Genomic DNA, 18,534 nt, shown 5'->3' with positions numbered 1-18,534 from the left:
GAAGGATTATAATTAGATTGAACCGATTGACATTTTTATCAAATTAATTACATGATATGCCAATTAATTAATCGCATATATAAATATTTGCTAAGCCCCTAAAATAACAATAATTCCATATATAATGATTAAATACTAATAGTTATATTTAAATAAATATAAACTATTTCAATTATTGAAAATAATAATATAGATTCCATTTTGTTAACATTAGTTACCATGAACTAACAATGAACAATATTTTAACAACTTTTATTAACCTTAGCTCATTTTAATTTTAGCATGTACTAATACATTTTTTAAATCAAAAGTTGGGCTTGTTAAAATTAATGTACTATGAACTAACAATCAGCAATTTTATTTTTATTAACTAATATTAACAAAGATGAATATATGCTGTAAACTATGTATTGTTTATTGTTTGTTCATAACAAACAATGACCTAATGCATTAATTAATATTAACTAATGGAACCTTATTGTTAAGTGTTACCTAAAAGACAATTCAAAAAGCAGCTTTAGTAGGCAATATATTGTTTATTTACATATATTTGAACATAAGTCTATCATTGACCTACAGTTCACAGCTATTTATTTTGCAATTTAATTCGTCAATCAGTCAGAGATAGAGTTATTATGAGGGCTTGTCTAAGGATGTGTCAATGTACACCTTCGTCTGACGCTTTTGGAGCGTCTCGGTTGCATCGCGTCATATTCATACCATTTTTAGGTCACTGTATCAAGTTAAACATAGTTTGAACCTTAACAAAAACACATCTTGAGATCCCTTTGTTCATCAAACTGTGTATGAATGCAAGAATGTGTTTTCACCATGTGCTGTCTGTTGTCTGTGAGTGTAGTTTATTCTCTGTATAAGCGCATTGCCCAAACAGCTGAAGTTTTGCTTACTGCCCCCTGGAGAAAACAGGTGATACTTCAAGCTTGAATTGCTCAGATGGAAGAAATATTCCTTTTTACGATCTGGGGACATAATAAATAGCAGGGGGTTTTAATGCATTATTTTTTATATAATTAAATCGCACTGAATTAACACGTTAAATCGACAGCCCTAATTATTATAGCAGCTGGCAAGATAGAGATGAAGAGAAACTAAAAAATGCACTAAGAAAAATTGCTTGGCACCTCAAGATCAACTAGAGTCCTCCAGTTCAATTTATTACAACCTATACTCCCCAAAGCCTAGAACTTCGTAGTACAATACACAAACATTTGTATATTCTAAAATCAGAGCCTTAGCCAAAACCTTTGAGGTACCGCAAACCATGTCATTCCACAGAGGGAAAAATCTGAAGAATACACTAGTCATGGATATATTAATGAATCAAGAAAATTACTATGGTGATTTATTGATGTTCTGTTTTTGTATTTAATACTCTGTATATGTTTGTTTTGGTAATAATAACTTTGTATTTGTTGATCACTAGATGGAGGGAGAATAGATTATCCAGCTATTTCAAAGCCACTCCTTCAATTAGAGGGATTGTTTGTAATTGGGGATGTTTTTTAAATGTTGTTTGATGTCTGTTGAAGGCTCTGGGGTTGTCCGAAGTGTTATGTATTTTTAATCAAATACAATTATAGATTTATTTTGGTTTAAGGAGTGTGTTGCACCTTTCATTAGAAAGTATGGCATTTAGATTTTTTGCTTGCACCTCTTTTCAGCATTTTTGTTAAAACATGTAAGCACACCATTCCAACAGCGTTATTTGCATGAAAATTTGCCATTTGAATAGTGCACATTTCATTGCAAGGATCATTGATCTTTAGTGCGAAAGGGCAGAAGAACATGGAGATGAATGTGGGCTACAGCATCATACCTGAGAGACTGATTAGCTGCTACAACTAAAAAGCAAAACAAGAACTTAAAATCTAGAAATGATGGATGGGTAACAAGCGGAAAACCTTTACTTCACATTTAAAACATCTTGATTTGTGTCTAAATCTGGTTAGTGAAAAGGCACTGACACTTGATCCTTTCCAAAAAAAAGTTTCCCACCCTTAAAGAGAATATGGTGTCAAAGGTGTAAAAAGGATGTGACTGAGCAAAGAGTTAAAGTAGGCAGAAGAGAGACAAGAGAGAGTGAATAAAGAAGTGTTTATTGAGCATGCCACAGGAAAAAGCAGAGAACAGGAAAGACAAATAGAAAGATCAAAACAAACTAATAAGCACAACTAAGCTTCAGGGATTTGTTAGAAAAATTCACTTTTAATTGTGCTGCTTATCCAAACTATTCCAAATCATACATTCCTGGAGATGTAAAAAAGTAAACTAAAAAAAGAAAAATGTACAGAACTTTTTGCACCGCTAAAAAAAAAAAAAATCATACATGCTGTTCTCCTGTGATGTTCAAACATCTTGGTGGAAGATGTGTGGAAGAGAATGGCGAGATTACATTGCCAAACAATATCACCATCATCAGCCAGTCCATGGACTCCTGCCAAAAGAAGTAGTAAACTAAAATGCTCCACAATCTTGGGAGTAAATTAAGACTATAGGCACATTAATTTTTGGTCCTTTCTGGTTGTCTTTCCAAATCATGTTAGGAAGTAATGAAGGCCTTCTCAAATCCATGATACTCTAGATTGACTCTCTGACATAAACTTTTGTTTAGGACCAATAAAATGTACAAAATAAAATAAATTCTTATACACCTTGGAGAAAGAGAGAAGAATGAGCAATTACAATGCATACAAAATGTTCACCCATTTGTTTTTGTTTTCCTTTAAAAGATGCTACGTTTAGCTGGATTGGTGGGTTACGACCAGACCTAACAGCTCATAATGGCGCCCACTTGAAAATCTAATTTTTTTTTGTGGACATTTCAAATTAAACAAATTTAAAATGCAAAACAACACAAAGCAAAATAGAAAACCATTGGAGAGGCTTTTACACACTTTACACAGCAGACACAAGGAAAAAGATAAGGATTTTTGTCAACAAAACTTTACGGTGTAATATTCTCACCCTCAGAGCCTGTGTCTCAGTTGTGGATGAAGTACGAAAAGATTTATGCAAGTTTTGTAAGGCACATTCTTTTCCTGCTTACTATAAGAGGTTCGGACTTTACACCAAAATACCTTTCTGCCACTGAAGAGAGTATAAATGTCTCAACCAGGACAATGGCATGAGGGGTACAAATTTCCTCAAAAACAGTCAATATTTCTGTTTATCATTCTTTCAACATCTTCAGGAATGATACGTGAAAATTGGAAAAAATCTCAAATTGTGGTCCCCCAGTGTACTTCAACAGTCGTACAGGTAACGCAAGACAACACACGTTGGAAGCAAGACCTCTCCGATTCCTTTAGATGGTTGACTTGGAAAAGGAGACCTTCAGGTGGTGGTTATTACCCATGTTGTAATTGTGGAGGTCGATCAGGCATTGAATGGCTTCCTCAATGGTTGTCATCTGAATCAGAGCCATTTTGTGATCTCTGTAGACCAAGAAACCCACATCAAACAGTTACACAATTTGTTTATAGAAACATCTTTACAAAGAGTTAGCAAACACTTACTGGAAAAACTTGAAAGCTTTCACAGTGGCACCAGCATTGGAGAAAAGGACTTTGAGGTCTTCTTCAGTTATGTCTTGCCTTCAAACACGAGAGAAAATTATTTAGCACCCTGATAACTGACAGAAAGATTGATAATGGCCGAAGAGAGCTTTTACTCACGGGATGTTTGACAGATGTAGTGTGGCAGAAGGAGGGAAGATGTTCTGGAAGTTCTTGGAGCCAGGCTTTTTAAAACGATGCAGTGGAGAGTTTGTGAAGTCCTTGGTGAGGCCCTGGTCGTCCAAACCGTCCCTCGGTAATTGAACAGTCTGGTGTTTGGACATTGTCACCCGAATGATCTTTGAATACATCTTCTGACCATTCAAATGACTCATTGCTGAGAGTCCAAAAAAAAAAAAAGACATTAGTTGGTATAATTTGTATGCATGAGTCTTACTAAAAAAAACTATTATATTAATCATTTATAATTTCATTGTTGTTAGAGAAACCTGTTTGAAAACAATCAATATTATTTTCAATCCTGTCTGGTGATCCTAGTGATGCAGAACCACACTTCACATGACTGAGTCAAGAACAGGACTGAATTTGACTGGCAGATAAACGGATCGTTTAAAGCACAACACTTATTTCCATGGCTGTTTCAGCGCACACTCTTACCAAGCTGAGCCTGATTCATATCGGACATCTGTATCAGCGCGCTGTCTTTCTTATTAAAGAGAATCTTCACACGCTGCACGTCCCCATACACTCCTGCAAACAAAGCAGCCAGCAAAGAAGCACAAAGGGGAAAGAGGGAAGAGTCAGACTTGGGGAGTGGAAAGATAGACTGACAGACTCAGATTTCGTTTACCAAAATGAAGAAAACCTTACAAGAGGTCAGAAGACACAGATACACCTTCAAATAAAAAACTAAAAAAAAACTAAACCAAAGATCACATGCATTAAAAAAATTCAAACCTTCAAAAAGGCAGAAAGTAAAAAGTTATGCAAAAGACTTGCACTCTATAGGACAATTACTGGTAATGGTTTTGAAGTCAACATGAAAAAGGATTTACAACCCATTTTACTTCTGTAATGTGACGCATTTCCAAATTAAACGGAATATTCGTTGAGAAAAAAAATTATAATTGTAGGAATTTTTTCCATTAGAAATTGACTAGATGAAGAGCAAATGCCAGAATAAAGCCAAAAATTTGCAGTCAATTGTGGAGGACTACAATTTAAGGACCCCACTCCGAAGCACTGCCAGCACCTACTTTGAGAAGGGTGACGAAATCTAGTTTTAGTTAAAATAAATAAAAAACAAAGTTCAACGTTTGAAATCAAGCTGCCTTGTGCTATTGTGTAGGGCAGGCCATTGCTTAACAAAAATTACCCCATAGTACCACTTAGCGAAGTTAGCGTCCAACCAGTCGTTGAACGTGAACACCACACCGGTGTGAAAATAATGATATCGTGACAAGTTTAGCGGTTACTGAGATAATAAGAATAATAAGTAATATTCGGCTGGTCATGTGAACTTAACATGGGTGGACCCTCTCCATGTTGAATAAAACAGCTGATATGCCTGGAGTCTTCATCTCGTGAGTGGTCATAATTTTATAAATGCGTTTCATATTTCCTATTAATTTATTTATAACTTAAAAAAATATTTAATAAACATTTAGTGCATCTTTAAGAAAGTTCTTAGGATAAATTATAAGATGTTTTTAAAATTATAAGAATTTTTTTTTTTTTTAAAAGTGCAATACATTATAAAAAAATACAACCACATTCTTAAGTCTTTTTAGGAATACAAAATATTCTTAAAAGATAGTGTATGAAGAAAATGGTAATAAAGAATAATTTCATTTTGTTTTTGAGAAACCCGCACCAGGAACATGTACTGAGAAAGTAAAAAGGGTCTCTTTAGATTTCATGTTGACCAAAGACTAAATGTACATGAATAATAAAAATAAGAATTATTGAAACCAAACAGAAAGGTAGAGCTAACGAGAACATACCGAAGAGGGTAAACAGACTGTGGGGCGTAACCATCTTTAGAAGGAGAGAGGAGCAAGCGGACAGAGAGTAGAGTCGAGGAAGAGCAGAGATGAACAGATCATCCATAACAGAGGGTGGTTTCCCGCAGAATGGTGAAGTGGTCATGGATACATGGTTCAGGATGGTTAATTGGGGGGGTCCGGGGAACATTTGTTCAAGCAAAAAAAATGAAGCATGTACAACAAGGTGTATTGTGGTATCAAAAAGGGGCAAAAAAAAAAGAAAACAGGTCATGGAGGAGGGGGAGAGAGAGAGAGAAACAAAATTTGGGAATAGAAAAGGGGTGAAAATGCAGAATATAAATAGGGAAGGGGACAAAAAATATAATACAGGTCAGTACACAGGAAATGCAGGCGTTTGGTCAGAGAATGGCTGCTTTATGCTTTTCTACATTATAAAAGCAAATAATTGTGCCAAATGTAGTAACCCAGTACCGGGGTAAAGATAGATTCATAACCAAAATAAAGAGGAGCATCTGACAATGATAACAATGATAAGAACAACAGCAGACTTATGAAGTTAAGAGACATGCAGGAGAGCGTAGACCATGGAAAGCATCACAGTTTAAAGCAATTTGTACACAGCATTGAGTTTAAAAAGTTTCTTTATGATTGCCATGCTTCTGTGGACACGAAAACCACCTTTTATAGTTATGGTGTGAACATAAAAAAAGCACAATTGACACCACAGCAATACATTAGGGGTGATGTGTAAAGAACACTGAAAAAAATTAAATTTTATCAGATGAGCAGAATGGTGGTGCCACGTCCACGATTCATTAGCATTCAATAAGTGAGAAAGTTTAGACAGAAAAGAGAAGAGTGGGTGAAAAAGAGAGAGAGAATGAGACTATGTAAAAATTTTAGGGTGTACGACCAGAAAGATGTCAAACTAGACAAAGACAAGCACTGTTTTTGCAAATATAATTTATGAGATTGTTTTGGTTTTTTAATTGTAAACAACATGTGGGTTTAGGAAAGACCAAAATGGATGAATTTCACAAAGAAATGTTTGGTTCATATTTCACTTACTAAATCAAAAGAAAAAATAAGAAATTAGTCTACATTTTGGTTTGTATAAAGAAAATAAAAAATGTTTTGCATTGACATTATTTTCATGACTATTAAGCACATTACATACACTTCTCAGTACTCACAATGCTTTTTTTTTTTTTCCAAGAATAGGGAAACAAAACAGGCTTAATTTTCTTTATACAGAAATGTTTCTTCTATTGATTTTGGGAGAGAAATATAACCCTCCAACTATAATCTTTTGTGAGATTCACCCAAATGTGTAATGAGGTAAAGAGCAAGTCTACAGGCACAATGATTCCAATCTTAAGCACTCTTCCGTAATAGGTATACAACTTTGTTTCTGGAGAAACTGGAATTTTCTTTTCATCAAAATCTTACACGTCTAGGACATGACATGATAGAGAACACAAAGGATTAAATGTGATGGAGGGGTTGAGATGTACAGAACACTGACCTCTTCATTTAGATTGCTAACAAGCAGGACCCCACCGGCCCCCGACTGACCCGACAGTGCGACTCTTCCAGCAGCGGCCGCGGCAGCAGCAGCGGCACTCAGCGGGCTTATAGCACCTGGAATTACACAGGCAAGAAAGACTTGGTTATCTGCATATCCCACAGCAGTGTTTGAGTGATATGTGATGTTTTTTTAATGGCTGATATTATGCCGAAATACAGTATACAATATATTTAATACAATTCAATGATAGCATATGTATGCACATTTTATGAAATTATTAAATATTTGAAATGACTTATATTTACTTTATTTTTTTAATATAATTTAAATTATTGAAGATCAGACTTCTGTTAATCAGCTGAGCACGCAATTATCTTGTCTATACCTATATCTCAAAATGACTAAATATCAGCCTATCCAATATATTCTAGTCCACTAGCCCGTATGACTATTTCAAGCAAACTATGATGCAGTTCCTTAGTGTGCAGCTTTCACACCAATTAAACAAATTGACCTCTAACATCAATTAAACTCAGGTCTGCACCAAAATTCCCAAATTAACTGAAAACTAATTATTTTAAAAGTAACGCTAAAACTCTTAAAATTCTAAAACTAGGAAGAAATATTTAACATGCAGTAGCAGCAACAAAACTGAAGGTGTTGTGCACATAAAATGAGTGCACATAAAATGAATCCACATAACATCTGCTGAAACAAACTTAGAAAATCTGGAGGCTTCAATTAACATTGAACATGGGTAGTCCTTGTTTTTTGGGCAGAAACATAACACAAAATTGCAATATGTGGTGTCAAAATTAGAAAGTGGCGTAGTCAGTAGTGTAGTCATCCCCAATCACCCTATGTCTGATTTAGCTGTGACGGCCAATTAAATCTGTATTACACACAGGTAAAACATATTAGTTCTTATCTTAATGCAAGAGGGACCAGGTTAGATGATGTGGGATTTTAAAACCTAATAATTTTAAGCCTAATATCAATAAAATACCTGCCTGATTACGTGGCAGGGGAAATGTCAAATTGCATTTTAAATTAAGAGGCCTTATGAGTAGATCTCTAAGAAAAGGTCAGTGAAGGCACTCAGAGACATGGGCCTACGTGACATTTTATGGTTCTTAAGAGAACATTCCAATTATATTCAGTTTTTCATAAACACAGCTTGTAAAGTCTGTGCAAATTAATGGCACTGATTGAAATACTGTATACATTCAGTGGCACTCATCATGAACAGATTATGTTTTTGCATGACAAGAACCATACATCTAGGCACCGTTTTCACCTGGTATTAAGATGCGTTTTCAGTGATACAAACACAAGTGGTAACAGTAGATGCATTTAAGACACATGGTGGAAACAGGAATGCGTTTCGCTGAACACATGTAATTGAATCACCGAAAACGCATCTTAATACCAGGTGGAAACAGGGACGTAGAGCTGGTAACCTTATTCAGAACCAGTTTCATACTGGAAATATGATATTTGGTTCCATTGACATCTCTTTGAACGTCTGTATTCTTCCGCCAATATGTACTAAAATACTCAACAGAATGCCTTGCTCTGCTGTTTTAGCGATCTTGTAGGAATTGAACGGTATGAATGAGAAAGACTGGGGAATCATATAAAATAATACACTAACATGTGAAATAATACAAAAACAATACACAGACAAAACATCTTTCTATGAAAGAGAAATATTTTTTTTTAAGAATCCCAACTCTTGAAATGTGCCTGTGGAGAATCACAATTGTAATACACACATAATAGATAGTAAAAAAAGAGGGAGGTACCTGGGATCTTACCGAGCAGGGAGCTGGAGTCTTTACCCAGGGCAGCAGCCATAGAGGAATCCAAAGCGGGCTGCCCATCTCCAGCAGGAAGTTCTGGCCTGGTGTAATCTCTACTCTTATCATTATTATACTTTACATTCAGGTTGATGAGTTTTGAGTAGTCTATACGAAGGGTACAGCAAGCGTTGTAAATGTTCTGACCATCTAAGGCCTAGAAAAAGAGAGAAAAAGAGCAAGATAGATAGACAGAGAGAAGATGTCGACTTCGTAGGGCACTAAAAACGTGCTTGGCACAGGAACTCCTCTGAGAAAGCAACCCACCACTTTAGCTTGCTGTGCATTGGCTGGATCGTTGAACTGCAACAATGCCTGAAACTGATTGTTCTTGGTGAATGTGATGATTTTCATGACGGTGCCAAACTTTGAGAAGATCTATTGACAGAGAAAGCAGAGCATTGAGAGGAGCTATCAACAGAGGGGAAAAGACATTACAAAAAAGAAGAATTAACACATACGGCATCAACTGTCACAATTATAAATAAAAATGTCAAAAATGTAAGGTGTGAAGTGTGTAATTTCTGCTCCTCTATCAACACAGATCGAAACTGCAAAAACAATGAAATTTTCAAAAAGGTTTCTTAAACGGTCCCCTCCATAAACCATTGGTCGAAAAACATAGTCCCAGCCCAAACTCATGCCTTTGATTGAGCCAATGTTGCTATGTCGGGCTGATTGGGGTGCTCAATAAACAGAACCATGTTTTGACATTGCCACATAGTTTACACTTTTAGGGAATATCAACATTTCAAATATTCTTCATTTCAAATGGCTTCCTTGCAGTTAAATCTGTATATTATGCTAGAATAGTATTTTAACATTGAAAAAATTACACACTTCATGGCCAAAAGTTGTAATAGGCTGATCTGATCTGTGGCATTCCTCACCTGTTGCAGGACATCCAGGGTGACAGGGTAAAACATGTTATCAATGATTATCCTCAGCACTGGACTGGAAGGTGTACCTCCACCGATGACTGAGTTGGACCCTGATGCTAAGGTCCCACCTGACTGAAGATTGGGTACAGCACAAGTTAACAAACATACTGGCCAAGACTACATGACCACATTCATGCCCACAAACTACAGAGCACAATGACCCTCTTTAGCCAAGTAGCTCCATCCATAGCTAAATTTAATTGGTCCAAAAGCTCCTCTATATGGTTTGATATTTAACATCAAATATGTTTTGATTGGCTGTGTTTGTCACTTCTTGCAGTACTTTTCCTTCAGTGAGGGAAAAAAAAAAGCTTGACAATGGAAACTTGTCATGTTGTGCCTGGTGAGGACAACATTACCTGGTTTGAATTGTCGGTCTTGAGTTCTTTGTGATTGGAGTATTGGATGTAGACAGGCACATTACGGAGGTGTGGTGTAACAGCGGAGTAATAATTGACCATTGTCATGGCAGCTTCCTCTGTGCTCAACTCCAGAAATGCCTACAAAGAGGATTTCAGTGGGTGAAATGCAAATATATATTCTAAAATATCGCTGCAAGCAGCAATTAATGGGTTCAAGCTATTAAGGTCCTTTACGTACATATGCAATCAATATTAAGTATTAATTAGACCGTCCATCAGCACCTTAAACAATAATAAAGTCCCATTCTTTTCAGAACAATCATGTTAGGAAGCACAGACATATGGCATTTTTTTTACATTCATGACTGTTATAGCACCACGAAGAGGCAGAGGTGTGACATTTTTCCCGTCCTCAGATTGCCATCCTACATAAAAGTTGAGCATTTGGGGATATCTCGTTCCACTCAAGAGTTAAAACCATTTAAGTAAATGTGGCCACGGGAACATTGAACTTTTTGGTGTACAGTTGCGACGATGAATACAATTTTTGGGGGGATAATTATTGATATTTGAACTCCAGAGAATCTCTCTTCACTTGTTTGGATCCGATCGGGTGTACGGCCTAGAACTACTTTGAAAAAGTAGTTGGTTTTTTTTTATATAATCTTCAATATTTAAAGGAGCCCTACTATGCCCCTTTTTACAAGATGTAATATAAGTCTCAGGTGCCCCCAGAATGTGTCTGTGAAGTTTCAGCTCAAAATATCTAACAGATAATTTATTATATCATGTTATAAATGCCTCTTTTTAGGTGGAATCAAAAACATGCTGATTTTGTGTGCATGTCTCTTTAAATGCAAATGAGCTGCTGCCCCCGCTCCCTTTCTGGAAGAGGGCTGTGCCTTTACAGCTCGTGCTTCGGATACTACAGCAACAACAAATCAGAACCAATATGACTGACAGCATAAATACCGGAGTTCAGCCATATATGCAGGGTTTTTCCTGCATAGAAACTTACTAGGCTGCCGCCTCCGTGAAATTTCGTGCCACCTCTGGCTGTCTACAAAACTCTTGTGGGTGTCTTCAGGGAAAACACTAACAAGCGTTGTGTCTGATAGAAACACAGATCACAGCTTGGCGACATATCTTTATCCTTAATTAAATTTAATATAATACGGGAATGTGACATGTAAATAAGCACAAACACCAAAACTGTCATTCTCTATGCGGTCAGAGACGCTTCATCCAGTCGCAGAAGTGACCCAATCTGAGCGGGAGTCGAGACCAGAGAGATTTAAAGCGCCGCTGGCTGATGCGCACTCTAACACAGAGACGCACATCTCTCACACCCGCTGTCTGCAGCTCGCAACATGTTGCATCATTGATGAGATCAATCTTATGTGAAAACTAACCCTAAATTGACAACATCAATAATAATATATATATATATATACTGGTTTTGGATAGACTAGATTGACAAATGCTTATCAATAATACTCTTCCGGCAATTTTATTTTACAGTGTTCAGTGACTAAAATGTCAACAGTTTTCATTGACTAAAACTACATTAAAATGCCCAGACACTGTCAATTAAACTTAAAAAAATAATACATGATAAAACGTAAAAGGACATTTGACACCTAAGACTAAATTAAAAAACAGCTGACAAAATTAACACTAGTATTCAGTTACCAGGTCATTAGGAGTGTATAAACACAAAGCTAATGTTTACGTGTTTTTAACATCACTTTTTTAATCAGTATGGTACCACCTCCGCCTCATTTTGAGCCAGGAAAAACCCTGTATATGTAAGATATATATATATATATATATATATATATATATATATATATATATATATATATAATGTATTTCTGGTCTCTGTGAATACAATCAGAAACAATGGTAACTTTAACCATGGAATCAGCTAACAAGCACATTCACAAAATATAAAGTGTGATACATCTTCAGGATATAAAGCTGGAACACGAATAATTGGTACTGATCCATGCTTGAGAATACATTTTTATATTGACACTCATTCACAAAGCAGTCCGGTGTAAAATGATTTGCACAAACATACACACATTGTTGTATGTTTTGGGGCACATTTCCCTTAAAAACAGATCTTGTCCACTGCATCGTCAGTGTCTTTGATACCGAGTACATGAAGACACATATGTTCACTTTTGCAGCCAACAACAGAACACTTATGATGCTTACGAAGCTGAGACATTATTCTTCTCACTGTAGCTGCTCCAGCGCGGAAACAAATGGCGGACTGTGTGTAGATCACCCAGGGGAGAATCTATGATAATAGGGTGGAGTCTGTCACCAGTCGTGGGCGAGGCTTGCTATAACGTGTCATCGCATTAGAGCAAAAACGAAAACGAGTGGATGGACTTTTAACATTGTAGGGTGGTTGTGTACACACACTGCTGACTCACATTTATGTACAAACACCACGTAAAAGTTAATTTTGCATAATAGGTCCCCTTTAACAAAGGATTTGATTCACACCAATGCTTCTTGAGGCAAAGTTGTTCAGAATGAGAAAATCTATCATAGACCTTGATGGCACATGGACAAGTTCATCGCACCAAGGGTTCAATAGTTTTTTTTTCATTATTATAGTGCCACCAAGAGGCAGAGGCTAGCAATTGTTTTGGTGTCCTCATAATGAAACACATATGTATCAAATTTGGTGATAACATCTCATTCCATTCATGAGTTATAACCACTTTTTAGTAAAAGTAGCCATGCCAACTATGTACATTTTGGCTTACCATTTGACAATGAATCGAAAGTTCAAAATTACTTTATCTTTTTATATGGGGACTCTGCTAAATCTTTCTGCACTGGTTTGGTTCCAATTGGGCAAACGGCGTAGGACTAGTTCCTTTTTATATATTTTTTTAAACAATCCAAAATAGCAGGAAAACGAAAGGGCAGTGCAAACATTTTATGGTATTCAGATTCACCATGATGCAAGGAATTACAGAAAATAATTTTGTTCTTAGGCCTTACGGTTCAAGAGTTATGGGACAATATTTTTTATTTTTTTTGTTTTGTTCACTGTAGCGCCCCACTTTTGGCCGATCGGGGCGAGTCTATGCATATGGCTAGCCAGCCGGGGTACTACAATTCCCGAAAGTTTCAAGTCTCTAGGCCTTAAGGTTTGGTCAACACGATCAGTTTTAGGACAGAGTAATAATAATCCTTACAAATACAATAGGGTTTCAGTCCTAAAAATTAGTTGAACCAGAAATAACAAATCTCTCTTTGAATACACAGCAAATTATGATTCAGCTGGCTGGTAGATCACAGCTGGCCAACACACCTGGTTTTTGCCTTTCAACATGAGGATATTGGTGACCTTTCCAAAAGGCAGCCCAAGGGCAATGATCTCAGTTTCTGATACATCGTTGGGTAGCTTTCTGATGTGGAGAACACGGGACGGCGGAGCGTCGCCAACTCTGTCTTCAACTCTAAGCTTTTTGCTGTCACTGCCATTGGATGTTCCATCTGCCAGAGGTTGCCAGTAGGAGACATGATGACCATATAGGGATGGGATTAAAAATGAAAATGAATGAATTCCTAGAGAAAATTCATAAACCTTAATGCCAACATCTGGACAATATTGTTAAGACCATGAAACTGGGTAAAATACAGATAAAAACTGTATTAATCAAAAAAAGCTTATTGTTGTGGCGAGCAAATCATTTTTGACAGAGGATCGGATGGTCCTAAATATGTATAAACTACATTTCATATAACATTTCCAAAGGCCAATTAAAAGGGACTAGAAGACAAAGGTTTCTTTAGTTGGGTTAAGTCTTTCCTACACTGAATAGCTTACAGGAAACTATTGTTGAAGAAGCTGTAATAAGATTCACAGTGCATAAAGTCACAACTCTGGTCACATGCTTGCAAGCGTGGGAGCACACCTACAGGAGAGCTAAGGTTATTACTAGATAGGATCATCTCAGCTCTACTAATGCAACACTTTCACGCTGTAACATCTGTTACACTTCAATTTTGCTCAAAATAAGTTTACCCCAAACACAATTTTTTTCCATGGAACGCAAAAGGAAATGTTAGGAAAATGTTAGCCTCAAGTCACCATTTACTTTTATTGAATCTTTTTTCATACAATGAAAGTGGATGGAGAATTAGGCTAACATTCTGCCTAAAATCCCCTTTTGTGTTCCATGGAAGAAAGGATTTGAATAACTAGAGAGTGATTAAATGATGACAGAATTTTTCTTTTTTGGTTAACTATCCCTTTAATGCCCCTTTAATCCCCTTTAGCTCTTTATAGCTGAGAAAATGTCTTGAAAAGAAGAAAATCATATACACCTACCACTGATACTGCTCAGCCCAGAACTGGGGCTGTTATACATGCTGCCGGAGAGCAACTCATCTGATCCTCTCTGTGGAAACACACAAAGAACCCATGAAAGATAAAATCCCGCCCTCCAATAAAGATGTTCCCCCTTCACAATCCCCTCAACCAAACAATGAAATACAACACTCAGTGGACAGCTTAAGGAATCAAGGTGCATAAAACGCACATCCACGCATCCCTGGCTTTCGCCCTTATTTTTCTAGATTGTTGCTTTAATCTTGTAGAGTCTAAGAGCCTAGCAACCCGCTGGCGCGATTGGCCCACCGGTTGAAGTGCAGCTAAAAGTGACGGATGGGACGGAAGGTGAACTGTCGCAAACAAAACTCCCTAATAGGTTTGTCTCCGGTCTGTGTCTCACACAAATTCCACTGAATTGTTCTTTATGGATGCCACTTTTATGGCACCAATAAACTTGACGTTGAGCTGCTTCTGGCCATAAAGTCTACAACAAATAATCAAAAGGAATGGAAAAGTTTCCCCACATCAAAATGGCCAAAACTACTAGAACGCATTAGGAGATGGTAAGGCAGCCTTAACAGACAAAACCAAGCATCAAAACTTATTAGAAAGGGATGAAAAAACTTTAAAAACTGAAATTGAACGCAACAAGATTAAATGCTGCTTTTTCCACCTGCTTTCCCAGAAAGACCGGTTAACATCGTTTTCCCAGGGAGGAAAATTCTGTTGTTGGAGAGCAAACCGAGTTAAAAGGCCGGTGTTCAGAAGGCATCTCTGAAAAAGAACAAACTCTTCTCTAACTATCTTGGACATAAACCACCTCCATTCAATTACTACCAGCCTAATTTTATGAAAAGCGGAGATGGAGACCTGTAACAGGCCTGTATCTAATATATAAGGGACAATTCTACATTTCCTCACAACGCTTTCCTTTCAGTGAAGAATCAGCCACATAATATCCAATAATATGCTTAAATGACTGGCAATTCTTTGTCCATTCAAAAATAAATTATGTCTGCATTACCCAGGGCTTTTTTTGTCTTTTCTAGTGGCTTTGATGGCACAAAATACACAAACAAGTTTTAAGACAGGAACAATAAATGCTAAACCCCATGATGACAAATGATGTTCATGAAAGCAATACTAAAAAGCATCTACTATGAATTTGGAAATAAACTGACATTTAAATTGGCTAAGTTTTACAAGAAAAAGAAGCATAAAACTGAAAAAAATTAAAGTTTGATGCCAGCATTAGGGCAAGTCACCAGCCAACAATATTCCACAGTTTTTTCCTTCAGCGATGCAACGCAAGTTCATAAAGGTCATGTAAAAAATACACTCACTGAGCACATTATTTGGAACACTATGGTCCTAATAAGTGCCCGATGTGGTCTTCTGCTGTTGTACCGTATCCGCCTCAAGGTTCGACGTGTTGTGCATTCTGAGATGCTATTCAGCCCACTAAAATTGTACAGAGTGGTTATCTGAGTTACCGTAGACTTTCTGTAAACTCGAACCAGTCCAGGCATTCTCCGTTTACCTCTCTCATCAACACGGTGTTTCCATCCACAGAACTGCCACTCACAAGATGTTTTTGACACCATTCTGTGTAAACTCTGGAGACTGTTGTGCATGAAATTCCCAGCAGATCAGCAGTTACAGAACTACTCAAACCAGCCAATCTGGCATCAACAGTCATGCCACGTTCTAAATCACTGAGATCAAATTTTTTTACCCATTCTGATGTTTGATGTGACCAGTAACTGAAGCTCCTGACCCATATTTAAATGATTTTATGCATTGCACTGCTGCAACATGATTTTCTGACTAGATAATCGTATGAATAAGTGTACAGGTGTTCCCTATAAAGTGCTCAGTGAGTTTATATTCACAAAGAAAGAGTGAGAATTTTTAACAGGATGGTATTTAAAACTAAGAAAACAAAACAGTGATATTTCAACAAGCATTGGTTACACAGATTAAAATATGCCCTAAACTGAACTCTAACTGTGGTGGAGGAGATTCCAGTATTGTTCTAGTAACCATGGGGTCAGATTTCAGTTGTGGTTTCAACTTTGTTTAACCAATACAACAGTCAAACATCTATTATAAATACATTTCCACAACAAAGGAATTAAATGGTAAGACATACAAGTTGTTCATTCTGATCATATTTATAGTAATGCATATAGGGTACAGTACTGTTGCTTTTGTAAAACTGCTGTTGCACTTATACATCTCTCATGGGATTTATAAAGCAACCATCCATGCATTATCCATCTATCAACCAGACCGCATAATCTAAATAAGGGAAACTGAAAATAGCTCACCTTTACGCCAACTGCAACATCACCAATGCTGTTAAAAACAGAAATGAAGATTTTGACAGACAGATATTAAACAGTAGGGACATATATGTGAGATTTAGTGCAACAGTTAAGCGTGCATAAGAAAAAACCGTGTTTAAATAAATCTAATTTCAGACTCAGAATGAATGCATTGGAGCCTGTAGAAATCCTTTAATCTAAATTATTTAAACCCCCACCATTATTCAGTGAAACAATAAATTAAGATGATGAACAATTTTCATAATGTCACCCCTCTATTCCTGTACTCCAATTACAGGCCAGACTAATACCCAAACATTGCTGCCTGGGTAGTAGGTGGGAAGCACACTAAGTTTTGAGATAAAGCTGACAAAAAAGCTGTCTAGGTAGGCAGTTTACTAGGTTTTATTATGCCTCAAAATGCTGTTTAGGTACGCTGTAATGTATGGTTTGAGATTAAGACACACATAATGCTATGTGGGCAATTCTTTAGATTTTGAGACACATCAGGTATCAAAAATGTTTCAGTATTTAAGGTTTTGGGACTAAAAGACAACCTTAAATACTGTCTAGGTAGACAGCTCACTAGGTTTTGATATTATGATGCCCAAGGCTGCTCACTGGCTTTTTGGTTTCATACTATTTGGCTGGCCATCGCTGATTGTCTTCGGCATTTAACCTTTTAAGGATTTCTGATTTGTTTTAGTCATAAAATTGGAAAAACGAGTTTTGTGACAACGAAGGTGAAGTTTAAATGAATCACAATGGAATATATTTCGGTGTATTTACACAAGTGTCAATGTAACGACGTTCTGCTAACAAAACAAACAATATTCAAACAGAAATAAAACACTAAATGGGCACAGAGGGAAATAATATTCGAGGATTTTCTAACTCTGACTAGTTAGTCTGCAAATGTTAAATATTAAACAAGAACCGTTAATATTGTTTGATTTTGTGCTTGAAACGTGAGCAAACAAACACAGCTAGTGAAGCTAAATTGCTAACACATGTTTGCTAGTTTATCTCGTTTTAAGTTATATTTTCCCCATTTCAGCGTTATTCCCCAAACTATACTATCATAAAAATGTTATAACATCCTACAGAAGTATTAAAATGGGGTTTATAAAAAAAATAATAATGTTGTGTTTGAAATCTTCAAGCGCTAGCGAGTTAGCCTGTTAGCGCTGAAACAATTGTGATAGTTATAATTCAAATTTAAATAATTGTTATATATAAATATAAACGAAGAGTGCTTTTAACGCTCACCCGTCCATTTCTGGCGACCTGTGTTTAAAATAAACCGGCTGGAGAGTGTGTTTGTTATTCCTTCTCACTGGCTCAGAAACACACAAATACACAACAGACAAAATGGAGGCGGAAACTAAGAGACACGAGGAGGAACACACACACACACACACACACACACACACACACACACACACACACACACACACACACTCACACACTTACTGTATAGTCGTGTACTACTGTAATACAAAAAATAATATTATCTTTGATACATAATATACACAAACACACTTAATTTAAAATACACCTACTGTAAACCAGCAATGCATAGAATATTAAAAAATAATATGAGACACAA

General features: G+C 36.6%; 1 protein-coding gene across 2 annotated transcripts; it reads right to left on the bottom strand.

The window, feature by feature from the left end:
- Positions 1-1,980: 1,980 nt before the first annotated feature.
- On the bottom strand, positions 1,981-18,318 carry ptbp2a (polypyrimidine tract binding protein 2a). Of its 2 annotated transcripts, none has more exons than XM_052114038.1 (14): positions 18,195-18,318; positions 16,929-16,956; positions 14,596-14,665; positions 13,573-13,757; positions 10,230-10,370; positions 9,820-9,942; positions 9,197-9,307; positions 8,888-9,086; positions 7,068-7,183; positions 5,540-5,573; positions 4,194-4,286; positions 3,696-3,912; positions 3,537-3,614; positions 1,981-3,455 (listed from the first exon to the last, which is right to left on the bottom strand). In XM_052114038.1, exons 1-14 carry the CDS (start codon positions 18,200-18,202, stop codon positions 3,326-3,328), a joined length of 1,533 nt encoding a protein of 510 aa, XP_051969998.1. In that variant the 5' UTR covers positions 18,203-18,318; the 3' UTR covers positions 1,981-3,325. The 2 variants fall into 2 exon arrangements, with proteins under 2 accessions (XP_051969998.1, XP_051969996.1); XM_052114036.1 differs by having other exon boundaries at positions 1,987-3,455; positions 8,876-9,086.
- Between the last annotated feature and the right edge of the window lie 216 nt (positions 18,319-18,534).

Source organism: Xyrauchen texanus, chromosome 41 (genome assembly GCF_025860055.1).
Source record: "Xyrauchen texanus isolate HMW12.3.18 chromosome 41, RBS_HiC_50CHRs, whole genome shotgun sequence".
Lineage (NCBI taxonomy): Eukaryota > Metazoa > Chordata > Actinopteri > Cypriniformes > Catostomidae > Xyrauchen > Xyrauchen texanus.
This window is presented reverse-complemented; position numbering and strand designations above follow the sequence as displayed.

Excerpts from the sequence above, each read along its gene's own strand:
- ptbp2a (XM_052114036.1), bottom strand. Across the intron at positions 9,308-9,819 it reads CCCTGGATGTCCTGCAACAG|ATCTTCTCAAAGTTTGGCAC; the intron begins GTGAGGAATGCC and ends CTCTGTCAATAG. Across the intron at positions 7,184-8,875 it reads CCTGCTCGGTAAGATCCCAG|GTGCTATAAGCCCGCTGAGT; the intron begins GTACCTCCCTCT and ends GTGTAATTCCAG.